We start from the raw sequence: 13,277 nt of genomic DNA, 5'->3' as shown, positions 1-13,277 counted from the left end.
GCAGAGCCGATGCTAGTGCTTTGAAATGCAAATGGCTTTAGTCTCTGAAGAGACAAGGCGCTTTATGGAATTGTGCAGGGTACTGAAGCTGCCCAGAGCCTCTGGCTCTAGCTGTGTAAACTGAGAGCGATGCCCAAGGCATGGGCATGGTGAAGCTTCAGCATTTGCAGTGCACCGGGACCTCGTTGTTCTGTGGCGACTGGCATCTAGGGTGGTACTTATCAGCCTGGTGACCTGCTGCCGAATTCCCGAAGGAGATTCCCACTGGGCAATAATACAGATGCCTCTCTCTCTCTGCCAACTCGATCCCTAGTGTAAAACCTGCAGCAGGTGCCCTCCAGGGAGGGTCCTCTCTCTATCCGTTCATCGTACCACCCCCACCAAGCCATCCTAATAAACCCAAGTGTTACGACCATTCTGTCTAGAGGGATTTTTTTAGTGGTATTACAGTTTCTGTGCTATAAATGCGTGGCTGATGTTACTGGGCATCACAGCGTGGTTTGAGATTGAAGTGTGACTGCACGACTTAAGTATGTTCTCGTCTCCCCCAGTCTGATTCTGGCGTTGCATTGCAAGCAAGTCCTGTGGTACGGCTCATCTGGTATCAAGCAGCTGGGTCCCCTTAAGAGCAGGAGCTAGGGTGCCTCCTTGAAAATAAATGGGAATGTTGCTTGCTTCTGTCAGGAAAATAGCTCTGGTAACCCAGGAAGTTGCTTGTCTCAAAACCAGCAGTGACTGTTGTAATCCAGCCATCAGGGCTTTACGGGGGAAGTCTCCAAAAGGTGGTGTGCTATTATCCCCTCCTTGGCATAAAATAAAACAGAGCTTGGCGTGCAAGTACACACACGCGTGCAAAAGAGTTGCCCTTTCACCTCCATGTTCATAAGAGCCACGATTAAAGGTGCACCCCCCCCCCGAGAAGCTCAGGACAGACGGTTCGTCAAATGCTTTTAATAAACAACTTCATTATAAAAACCTTTCAATTTGGACTTAGTTCTGTAAGACAGTGGAAAAGCTAATTTAACAAGAGATGAGCTGTACATTTCCTAATGGCACTTAATATTTTTTACAATTTAAAAACCTTGTTTTATATAAAGCCCCAAAAATACTCCAATAAAAAGAGGTTATTCACTGTGTATAAAAGTGCTAGAAAGTTTCTTTAAGAAAAATAGTCCAGCTTTAAGGAGGGGAAGTGGTTGGCCTTAACGGCTAGAACTGTAGGGAGGGAGGTAGGAATGGATGTCCTTAACTTACAGCATGGAAGAGGAAGTGAGCTGCATCCATGCTGTCTCCCTTCTACCAGGCTGAGAAGTTCCACACTGCTTCTCCTTGGGGTGCTCCCGGCCTCGGGGGGCAAATGCTGCCCTCAGCAAGAGACCCTGCGGGCTCCAGCACTACCAGATAGGCGGTGGGAACCTGAGGGCAGAACTTGCCCCGCGGGAGCCGGGGTCCATCCCTGACAGAGAAGGCTCTCAAACAGACTCTGCCCTAGCTGTGAAGGCCACTGTTGCTTTTCCTCCAGCAGCAGATTCAGAGCTTGATACTTCGGGGTGAACCTGGATGGCTTCCAGAAGTTCTCTGCACTACCCCTCTTGCCACCATCCAGATTTCAGACCAAACACTAAGGCAGATCTTCTTAGTTAAATATTCTCGTTAAGGTAAAATATTGATACAAATGTTACAATAAGTTTCTAAACAACAGGTCCTAGATATTAGGGAAAACTAAGGAAAAAAAAATCAAGGCGCAAAGTAGGGGAAGGGAAATTGGTAAGCTCAAGACAAAAGGCTTCCAGCAAAAGCGAGCAGATCTGCCATGCAGGCCTGAGCGCACGCAGCGAGAATCTGAATGTCAGCTCTTTGCCAGCCTTGCGGGTCTGCAGGCCGGTCACAGCTGCGTCTTGGAGCAGGGCGGGCTGGCGAAGTTGTTACCTTACCTCGAAATGTAACAGAGAAGTGCCTGGGGAACTGCATTTGCTGGGGCAGATGCCAAATGAGGTCTTTGCAGCTGGGCACTCAAATCAGCTAGGCCTCACTTGCTGAGTGACACGTGTTGCAGCTATTCCTGCACTGCGGGAAGGTTTGTAGAGCCCTCCCTTGACCACCTCAGCACTTCTGCAATAGGCCCTGACGGTTCGGACTGGACAGTACGTTCGGAGTAGGGCACAGTGGATATGCTGAGCAGCAAGAAAGCAGAAGGGTGGGGAACTCTTAAAATCAGCTGGCTTCTTCACTATGAGGGTTGGCACGACCCCTGAAATGAAAACGAATTTAGCGAGGCTGGGTTCTGCTTTCTCTAAACTGTCTTGGGCCTTCCCAGGCATTTCTGTTGGTTTCTCTTTCTGCGTGCTGAGAGAGCGTAATTCAGAAATGATTTCCAAGCCATTGTGTGAATGAATGCTTGGGGAGGGGGGGATGGGGACTGGTGGGAAGGAATGATACTGCATAGCTTGCAGGCAGGTATGCAACACTAAACCTTGCATATCTGCTCCCAAATATAAGCAGGATCAAGAAAAAGTTGTTTCCCAACATTATTCAAAGCCAAACATGGCAATGCTGTGAGACTTCCCAGGAGGACCGGGCCAAACCTGGTAAGTGGATACAGTGGTGGCAGGTGAAGTTCAGTGCAGACAAATGGAAGGTATTGCTCCTCGCACAGTACGAGGTTCTGAACCACCTGGGGAAAGATCTACGTGATACTCATGCAGGTCTAGAAATCTGAGATGGGGAAGGAGCAATTGGGTTAGGTAGCTCAGTTCAATGGTAGTACTTGGTTATTCCTGACTGCATTAGCTAATGCTTGAGCCAGTCTAGTCTGAAATATCTTGGCTTCCACTGGGACGTTCCCCTTCTGGTTTGCTAGCATTCTCGGGTCTCACCCTTTCTTTCCTCCAACCTACTTTCCTTTCTCTAGTTTCTCCCCCTTATCCCTTTGGCCCACCCTCTGTCTTCCGTCTTGGCTATTTGCGTTTCTTGGATACTTAGACATGTGCCCCAGGGGGCAAGTCTATTAGGTGTGCTTCTATTCATCTCTCTTCCTTAACTGTACCTCTCAAGCCAGCTCTTCATTTTAGTTGCTTTTCTCCATGCTGCTCTGCGCAGTAATGAATACCATGTGCTGGGAGATGGTGGAGTCGGGGCTGATGCATGGGTTGTGTCACTGAGCAGGCTACTCATCTTTAAATTCTCTCTGCATTATTTTCCCTGTTTATTAAATGGGTATGATACAGGGATGTATGCTATACCTCCATTTCTGTATTGTTTAGTACAGATGAGCGCTTATCAGTCAAGTGAGATTCTGCCTCTGAGCTGGTGATTTGCTTATCCTGTCTAAAATTGCACGAGGCTTTTTCTGGCTGTCTTCCAAAACCATAAATACACATCTTATTTACTGTCCTCTCTTGCTCTGTCCCTCTTTCACGATTCTGCTTTCCAAAGGTCTCCCTTCCACCCAATGTTTATTTTTGAGCTTTCTCCCACGTGGTTTACCTTCCACTTGTCCTGGCTGTACCTCATTTTATTACCTCCTTCCTCTGTCTGTTTGCATAAGTTCTGCATCCACACTGGCATTTGCAACACTTGCAATACATTAAAATACCTGTGCGCCAACAGTGTCTGACCTCCTCTCCACTGAAGGCAACAAGATCGAGCACGGGTCTCTGTATTAAACCCTTCTATCCCTCGTCATCAAACATTAATAATCTAATAAGACTGGCTCTAACACTGCCCCAGCCATCAGCTGTAAGCCTAGAAAGTATTTTTTTTAGAGGAAGGAACAGCCTGCCCATTCTGGACTGAGTCTAATGGGGCTGTGGTCCTTGAGTGGGAGTTATAAGCACAGCTGTCATATAGAGATAACAAGGCTTCTTGGGCTGTAGCACAGAGGTCATCCTTGCAGTGTGGTAAATTTAGCACTACATTTGCTATGCAATTGCTCCTAGCAAAAAACTCTTATCTAAGGCCACTTGAATTGGCTTGTTAAAACACTTTGTTTGAGTTAAGCAAATAATTCGTAGTGGATTTAGCTTCCCAGTTAGTTGCCCCAGCAGTTCATGATTTCTCCAAGAAATCACATTCAAAAATAACACCAGTGAAAAAGTTTTGCTCTGTAGATTGCTCATGATTAATTCACTGCATATACATGACTGCAAGCTTATGAATAATTTTCTATATGCAAACAAATCACCTGCAATTCATACTGCCAAAAACAGAAACATCCAACCAGATTTCAGTGCAAACACTTGGTGAGAGTTCTGGATTGGCTTCTCATTTCTGTATTTCCTCAGGTTGGTTTGAACTTTATGGATGTACTTGTAAGATTACTCGCTAGAACAGCCATTGGAAGCATGTGAAGTGTGCAAATACAGGGGAAGCTATTTATGTTGTAAGTGGAAGGGTGTCTGCTTTCAGACAGGGCTATTGCTGATGACATTTCAACAAGACATCTGCTTAAGGCACAAGGCAGGATGTTAGAAAGACAGAGAAGAGGGAAAAATACTACGGGACTGCAGAAATCTGATGCTTTCTCACCTTGAATAAAGGAGCAAGCTTGATTCCCTGTCTGTCTATTTTTGTCTGCATTTAAAAAAGGTAAAGAAAAATTCAAAAAGGAACCTAGAGGCAGGAATCGGACTCATGTAACAGAGAGTGAGACTTGCTGAATGAAATAGAGAAGAGCAAGGAGATATGACTGAGGTATTTAATAAAAATGGGTAACTCAACTCATTGATTAACCCTTTCTTCATTTAAAAGCGTAAGAAGGCACTAACTGGAATCTGAAGGCAACATTTAAAAATGGATAAAAGTAAGAACTGCTTTCAACCCAGGGGATTCATTGCCACAGGATACTGTTGAGGTAAATAAGACTTAAAATTTACAGGGATGTGAATGGAAGTAGCATCCGCAGTGTCACTGACTAAGCTAAAATGTCAACACCTTTCTGTTGTGATGCTTTGTATGAATGGATCCCCAAATGGGTAGGAAATCACTCAACCATTTAATAAATACTTCAGTGAGGTGGAGGAAGGGATGTGCCCATGAACTCATGAAGTAGAAGTAACTTAAACAGGGATTAGAAGACACATGGCTAAAGACAAATAACGTGCATTAACTGATGGAGGTGTATACGTTCTTGGAGAAGGAAGGAAGGAAGGTGTGGAGACAGTGATTGGCTTCATTTGTAGAGTGACATAACAGGATAGAGGTAGATTTGTACTTCCTGGGTTGAAAGATCTATACTGATAGACAAGACTCCCTGGCTTCTCTTGGCCTATGACGTTCCTACATACTGAGGTATGAAGAACTGCATTTTATCTCCACAGATATGTGCTAAAATGTAACTGGACTGAACATGCCTAAGGTCATGGATTACTAAGCTTGCGTAGGAGTGCCCGATCCCATGAGAACAGACATGTAAACAGGAGATGTATCGTTAATGGCATTGGGAGTCTACTGCCTTCTGTTTAACCTGTCTGCTATCAGCAGGGCTGCAAGAGAAGTGGACCCCGTTCAGGAGGTATGGTTGGAGAAAGAAGGAACAGAAAAGGCCCATTGCTTCAGGCTGGAGAAGAGGAAGGGAGGCTGTAGCCCCAGAACCTTAGCTACCTGTTCAGACTATTAGTGTTGGAGGAAACAGGTCAAAGACAGCGACCAAATGTTAACACCACTGGAACCAATTGTCTTTTCTCCTGACTCCTGGATGCCATTGCTCCACTAGGGAAGCCAATACCTGTCACTGCTTGAGACTGCTTTAGGTGTCAGCCAGAAAAAGATGCTGCCTCACACCTCATCCTTCATCTCCTTGGCTAACCCCTAGAGCAGAGGCACACAGATGGCTCCCCTCTGACAGCATCTGGTGTTGTAGGCCACAGGCGGTCAACCTTGCTTTTTCACATACTTTGGTTTTCAACATAGATCTGGGATGTGAATGATGGGCCTGTTTTTCTTTCTTTTAAAGGGCTCTGTTTGTTCAGCACAAAACTGAGCTGAGGTGTGTAAGCTGCTCCATCCTACTGACTCCTATGCATAGTCAGAGAACATGCAATAAGCTGCCATGTACAATGGCACCGCCTGAAGTAGTCCAAAGTCAGTTTATTTCCCCACGGGGGAAAAATGTGACAAGTGAAGAGAAATCAGTGCAACCTGACTTTCTCATGTAAACAGTGTTCTAGCTGCACCAGATACAAACCTAGGCTTGCTGGTGCCTACTGTTGTAATGATGGAAAACGATACCTGTTGCGTAAACAAAGTTCATTGGAATAAAACTAGTCTAACAGCTCTGCAAAGGAAACGAGGTGATGTGTCTCAATTCATCATGTAAACTGTTTTGTTGCTGATTAACACTGCTGCAAAGTGGAGTAAGCGGTGAAGGTGATGGGATGGAGGTAGTGGGGAAGGGCAGCCTCTTCCCCTGTCTGCTGAAGTGGGTCAGCCACTGGCCTGCTCCACCTCTGAATGCTGACAGTTATACCAGAACTGCAGTGTGATAACATGAAATGGATGCTGGACTCTTGGAAAGCTTAGCCTGAGCCTACCCAAGACAAAATAGCCCCAACTCCTCCTCAGTTTCAGTCCCTTCCCAAAGAGGAACAAAGCTCCCAAATCTCGGGGAAGGCCAGTGCTAAGTGTGGCTCCTGATTCACAGATTAAAAATGAGGGAAAAATCCCCAAGTCTATTAGGTGAAATCGTTTCACTGCCCAGGACTGGGACATGCACTAACGTATCTGCTGTTCCAGCCGACAGACGCTCCCTACGGAGACCAGAATCCTCCTGTCTGAAACAGCTCTGAAAAGCTTCCTTGCCCTCATGGGAAGATACAGGAGTTGTGCGTTTTTAAGGCAATCCAAGCATGTTATGGGAAGACCTGTTCATCAGTGCTCCTCTCGTCTTACTGGAACGCCTGGTGAAAACGTGGCAGGGTGGTTGTGCTCAGGCTGGAGGTGAAAACAGGGGGTAACGAATGAAGGGGGCCAAAGTTCAGGGGGCCCCCAGCTCCTGAAGATTCTTGAGGTTGATGTTGCAAAGTGGTAAGCAGTGGCTGGGTCTCCCCCTGTGAGTAGCCCATGACCAGCCCCCCTGATGATGCAGGTGGGTTGCAAGGAGGAAGATTTAGGGGGAGGAAGCCCAGAAGATGAGAAAAGTCCATGTTAGCAGCACAGAGAGCCTCTGAAAGGTTAGCTGGGCTCTTGGAAAGCAGAGCTTCATCCAGAGTGGCTGGCTGAGGTGAGGAGGACTGAGGCTCTCCAGATGAGACCGAAAGACTGCCAGGGAGCTCTGACAGAAAGGTGTCCACCTCTGCTTTGGGTAGTTTCTCAGGCAAGTATGAGGTAGATCCAAGCTGATATTTTGGAGGAGGTTGTGGTGGGGAGGAGATGGGTGAAGAAGATTCAAGAGGATAGCTCATCCCCATTGGAAGAGAGTTGGGAACCAAAGAATGGGGCATCCCTGAGCTTGGCATGGCTTGGAGGTGTGTACTGTACATGCCCATGGGCAGCATGCTAGGGAAGCTCTTGCCACTCATCATGTCTCTGGATGCCATACATAAAACCGGACTCAGCTCTTCTTTTATTGCCACAGCTGAGCTGCAGCTCAGGAGACCCAGCATGTCCACTGGCTCCGTCTTGATCTTCAGCAGTTCTTGGGAGTGGCTCTTCTTCATGTGCCTGGTCAGGTGGTCTTTCCGCCCAAACCTCTGGGCACAGTACTGGCACAAGAAGTCCTTCCGGCCCGTGTGCACCACAAGGTGTCTTCGCACATCTTTGCGGGTGTAGAAGCGCCTGTCACAGTGGTCACAGGGGTGCTTCTTCTCCTTTGCTCCACCAGACGCCCTCCGGGAATGAGCCTTGAGGTGCTCCAGGAGGACCTGAGTGCTCTCAAAGGTCTGTAAGCACACTTTGCAGCTGAGATCGCCGCTGGCAGCTGCGTGCATGGCCAGGTGTCGCCTGAAGCCAAGCTTGGTGTTGTAGTTCTTCCCGCACTCTGGGCAGTGGAGGGCTTCCTTGTTGGGGTCGTGTGTCTGCAGGTGATTGCGGAGGTGGTCCTTCCGATGAAACATTTTCTCACAATACATGCACTGGTGGGGCTTCTGGGCAGAGTGCGTGGCCATGTGCCTTTGGTGAAGAAAGCAAAATGGAGAAAATTAGAACGCTCAACCCAGGATGCTAATAGGAACGAGCAGCTGAAGACAGCTTTGGGACTGTTTGATATACGTCCCCCAGGGAGAAGCTACTGATGGCTTGTGAAGAAACACACTAGATTGTGGTAACCTGTTGCTCCAAACCGGGACTAAATCCTAACATGAAGCTTCTAGATGAGCTGCTTTTACCTTTTTCAAATTGTGTTCCATCCACCCACCCCTGTCAGTCTAATGAACTTAGTTAGCAAATTCAATTCTTCCAGCCCAAAATGGAAGGTCTGGTTCCTTCTGCCTGACTATTGAGTGCCTGGGTTGTGATTAAATTACAGAAGTAGGTTCCGAGTGCTATTCCTGGCTCTACTACTGTTTCGCTTTGTGAGCTTAACTTCTGTGCTTGGGTTTCCCTAAGGCTAAAGTAAGAGCAATTGGAGCTCCTCCCATGGAAGGGGCTGAAGGAAATGCAAGGGCTTGTAACACATAGGACTCGCCAGCTTTGCAAGGTAAAAATGGTTTTGCCTTTTGTCAGCAAACCTGTCAAAAACCAGTGTGGCTGGGTTTCCCCTTTGTCCCCACAGGGGGGAGAGGGGCTGTTCGTAGGAGGCACTCTGTAGTTACCTACCTGTAGAGTTTGTACTTGGATGCAAAGGCCTTTCCACAGTGCAGCTGAGGGCAATTGTAGGGTCTCTGCTCTGTGTGAGTTTTCAGCTTGTCCACGCTGGGGAAGGAGCTCTCGGAAAGTTCACACTGGCATTTCCCCTGACTTTCGGCCTCTTGACCTCTTTGCCGAGGGACTAATTTCCAGCCTGTCTCCTCCTCCTCCTGCTTTGCATCTTGAATCCAGTTAGGGACATTGGGAAAAAATGCCGTCATGGCAGGCCTAGTAGAGCAAAGCCATGTTAAGTGGAACCTGGGCCCGCGGGTGTCGTGCTGTGGTGCTGCCCTGGCACAATCATCAGCTGGCAGCTTTTTTTTTTTTTTTTTTTTTTTTGCAGTGGGATGGCTTCAACAAAGAGACACCTTCATCTGAAATGGCAGGACACTTGGAGTTAGGGCGCTGCACTGCTCTACCTGGGCGCAGTAACACATGCCTGCTATAAGCAGTAACTGTGTGAAGACACTTATGCACGTACATATATCCACTGACCCACGAGAAACTCCTTTCTCCTCTAGCATTTCTTTTGGATAACAATTTGCTCTGAATAAGTGCCACCTCCTGTTGCCTGGCACACCAGACTGATCTGAGAGTACAGGATTTGCGAGTAATCCTGCTACCTAGCTATCTAATGAATGAGCAGCAGGGTAACAGGCTGGGGCATTCTTAGCAGAACAGTTCATTATGTGCTGCGCTGAATGGACACGTGAAGTTCTTCTTTGCACGTGGAGTCCCACATCCCCCTCCTATTGGTTCTCTTTCTCGCTGAACTAAATATGACTGTGATTCAATTAGAGATGGAATATTCCAAGAAAAAAAACATATCTGATCATCACATTGTCTTAAATTACTGAGAGCCAGTGTCAGCTGCTGCATCCTCCTTTGAACATGCTGCTTAGCTATATGGGTACGGTTGTGCGCTTACCCTTTCCTCAGCTCTGTCCTTGGACTACCCTCCTCACCTCCACATCCAAGTCCCCCTCTCCGTATTTCCTCATCTGCCCTTCTGGTTATTGCTCATTGCTCGCCTACGGACTTCTTGCATAGCTGGCCACAATCCCAAGTTCCTCATGTTCTTGAGTGAACAAGGCTAGAGGCAAGCTTCACAAAGGATCTTAGGTGAGCAACACGGTGTTCCTGTACCTAAGTTACAAGACTATCTCCAAAAATGGAATCCACAGAGCTAAGTTAAGTACCAACAGTCCCTAGAATTGGAGATTCAACATGCTTAACACGCTGAGTCTGGGAACATCTCCACAAGCCAACAGGAAATGCTGAAAAGCACAGGGTACATCTCAAATCGTCTCTCTTCCTGGACTGCAGCCCTGAGTTAAGTTCCTATCTGAGACTGGAATTTATAGCTTGAACCTCTTGCCTGGCACCATGGTCTAAAGCAGGGGTCAGCAACCCCCGGCACGCGTGCTGAGCATGGCACGCAAGGCCATTTTGTTCGGCACACCACTGCCAGCCTGGGCTCTAAGCAGCTGCTGCCAGCCACAGAGCCCAGGCTGCTCCCAGCAGGCGGCTGGGAGGCTGCAAGCAGACTGGGCTCCATGGGCCAGCTGCAGCTAGGAGGCTGCAAACAGCTGCTCCGGCACCTTCCAAGGTAGACATTGTGTTTTTTTTGGCACTCTGGCCAAAAAAATGTTGCCTGCCCCTGGTCTAAAGTCATCTCTTCACTTAAGGCAACTGGCTCACTCTGGTTTAGAAGACAAGTGGTTTTCAACCTTTTTCATTTGCAGACCCCTAAAAAGATTCCAGTGGAGGTGTGAACCCCTTTGGAAATTTCAAATGGAGGTGCACACCCCTTTGAATGGTAAGTGTGGGTATTCACACACTTTTGATTGACCACAGTCATCTTTTGCAGACCCCTCCAAGCAAAGTCTGTGGACTCGCAGGGGTCTGTGGACCACAGGTTAAAAACCACTGTTTTAAGCCATGACCTAGGCAGGGCTTCCCACCTTCTTTAGGAAAGTTACTGACAAGAGGCTACCTGGGTTTTAGGCCCCCTCGGCCCGAAGTGACTCAAACCAAGAATGCCCTAACTGGCAGGCTTTTGGATAAGCCAGGCCAAGAACACTGTCACCGTCTTGTTGAAGCCAAGTCACTGTGTGCCACACAGAAAGCAAAGCAGAGAGAGCCTGACCCTATAGCTCAGGGCATGGAGGGGCTCCTGGGTTTGCATACAGTGTGGGGAGCAGCAATTGACACTCAGGACAGAATTTCTGCATGTGTGTCACAGGGACAATTGTGGGAGGCTAATGCATGCTTCCCCTTTAATGTTTCCCTAGTGGTCTGTGCATGTTCTCTCTCCTGTCTCAGTGGGATGGCTACCGGTTGGCTTGCGGTCATGGATAAGCCCTACTGACTTTGTCCACCGACACAAGTTCTCTGAACATTCGCTCCTTGGCAAACACCTCCTCTTGCAGTATCCCTTGAATCTGTGGATATTGTGGCTTCTTGGGGGGCATTTCCATTACACAATTAAAACTTGCATCAATCTCTGCTCTCCCGACAGCTCTGCTAGATGGCTTCTTACATGACTCCTACCCATCCCATCTTTTTGTCTTTGTGTGACTTTCCTAGACTTCTCTCTATACTCTCCTGCCTGGGAAGGGGTTAATTTGAATGCTTATTCTTACCAGAAAACAAAAACCCACAGCTGAGTGAATACCCTCCACCCCTCCTTTCAATTCAGCAGCCTGAGAAACTCTTCTTAAAATAGCATCTAACCCGTTCTTCACGGCGGCCTCTGAGGGAGGAACTTCCTCCCCACAAGCCAACAGGAGCACCAGATGTGGGCAGGATGTGCCATGGGCCAGGGCATGGAGTAGTCCCTCTGTGAAGGCAGACTACACCCCTGAAGGCTTTAAACAAGGGAGATCACAATGGGCCCTAGCTAAGGATCGCACCATGGCACCTTCACGCAGGATGGAAAACACTAGGACATGGGGAAGAGTATGCAACTGCACTGAGAAAGAGAGTTCACTTTCATTCATCTTAAATATTACCAGACCCTGACTGCCCAGGGGACAACGGAGATGGGATGCAGTGCCATGCTGTCTGAGAAGGACAGCAGAAATGGCCAGTGCCCTCCATGCTCCTCCTGGTGCTTAGGAGCACTGCGATTCGTGGCAGCCGGCGGCTTGCAGGTGTCTCACAACTATGGGGATCTGCCTTCCCTGTTATCTGGCTGCTGAAAAGGAGAAGTGTCTTTGTCAACCCAGAGCCATCTGTGTGTGCAGGGAGCATTTCTGCTACTATCTCTTCCCAGGGTATTTGTTTCCTTCCCTTTTAACGGGGCTAGCAATGGCTGCAGCTTTCCTGCCCGGCACAGCGGCGCTGACATCCTCGTCCGTTTCAAAGCTGCCTGCAAGGAAGGAGTAACTGAAACTTTTTTTTTTCTTTCTTCCTTTTCTCTAAGAAAGACAGTCAACCTTCCCCTCCGCAGGCTGAGCCAAGCGCTCGCTGCGAGGCGTTAGCAAACAGCTTCCCTCCGGCTGATGGGTGCACCTTCCTCTCAAGCGATGCGCTCGGCTCCGAGCCGTGGTTCTGCGCGGCTGCGAGCGAGGAGCAAGCTCCCCGCGCGCTCGCAGACCACACCGCTTCAGGCCATTCGCGCTGGAAGAGCCCACACGCTTTCCTTGCAAACGCACACCTCAACGCCGCAGAAACTGTAGGATTAGGACCCTCCCTGGCCCGTCTCCCCGCGAAAGTTCACAATGCTGAGCAATCAGGTGGATTTAGCAAACCGGTGCCGGACGGAGCAGGTGCCCTTCTCCCAAAATGCCCCCCATGAGGTAACCAGCCCTCCCCCCTATGAGGGGAGTGCCCCCCATGAAGTAACCAGCCCCCCCTATGAGGGGAGTGCTCCCATGAGGTAACCAGCCCCCCCATATGAGGGGAGTGCTCCCATGAGGGAACCAGCCCCCCCCCATTATGAGGGGAGTTCCCCCCCATGAGGTAACCAGCCCCCCCCATATGAGAGGAGTGCCCCCCATGAGGTAACCAGCCCCCCCCCATTATGAGGGGAGTTCCCCCCCATGAGATAACCAGCCCCCCCCCATATGAGAGGAGTGCCCCCCCATTATGAGGGGAGTGCCCCCCATGAGGTAACCAGCCCCCCCCATGAGGGGAGTGCCCCCCATGAGATAACCAGCCCCCCCCCATATGAAAGGAGTGCCCCCCCCATGAGGTAACCAACCCCCCCCCATATGAGAGGAGCGCCCCCCCCATGAGGTAACCAGCCCCCCCCATATGAGAGGAGTGCCCCCCCATGAGGTAACCAGCCCCTCCCATATGAGAGGAGTGCCCCCCCATGAGGTAACCAGCCCCCATTCCATATAAGGAGACGACTCCCCGCCCCCGCCCCCGGGCCGCACTCACCCCGCTCCGCCGGGCCGGGCCGGGCTGGGCTGCGGCGGCCCCATGGCACAGGGCATTGTGGGAGTGACGCCGGGCCCGCGCGCCCGAGCCGCCCGCCGGCCAGAGCG

At 49.3% G+C, this 13,277-nt stretch overlaps 1 protein-coding gene across 1 annotated transcript; it reads right to left on the bottom strand.

Moving 5' to 3' along the window:
* Nucleotides 1-936: 936 nt before the first annotated feature.
* Nucleotides 937-13,240, bottom strand: PLAGL2 (PLAG1 like zinc finger 2). The gene is made up of 3 exons (XM_059713132.1): nt 13,171-13,240; nt 8,752-9,155; nt 937-8,106 (listed from the first exon to the last, which is right to left on the bottom strand). Exons 2-3 carry the CDS (start codon nt 9,000-9,002, stop codon nt 6,885-6,887), a joined length of 1,473 nt encoding a protein of 490 aa, XP_059569115.1. The 5' UTR covers nt 9,003-9,155; nt 13,171-13,240; the 3' UTR covers nt 937-6,884.
* Nucleotides 13,241-13,277: the final 37 nt, after the last annotated feature.

Source organism: Alligator mississippiensis, chromosome 9 (genome assembly GCF_030867095.1).
Source record: "Alligator mississippiensis isolate rAllMis1 chromosome 9, rAllMis1, whole genome shotgun sequence".
Classification (NCBI taxonomy): Eukaryota; Metazoa; Chordata; order Crocodylia; family Alligatoridae; genus Alligator; species Alligator mississippiensis.
This window is presented reverse-complemented; position numbering and strand designations above follow the sequence as displayed.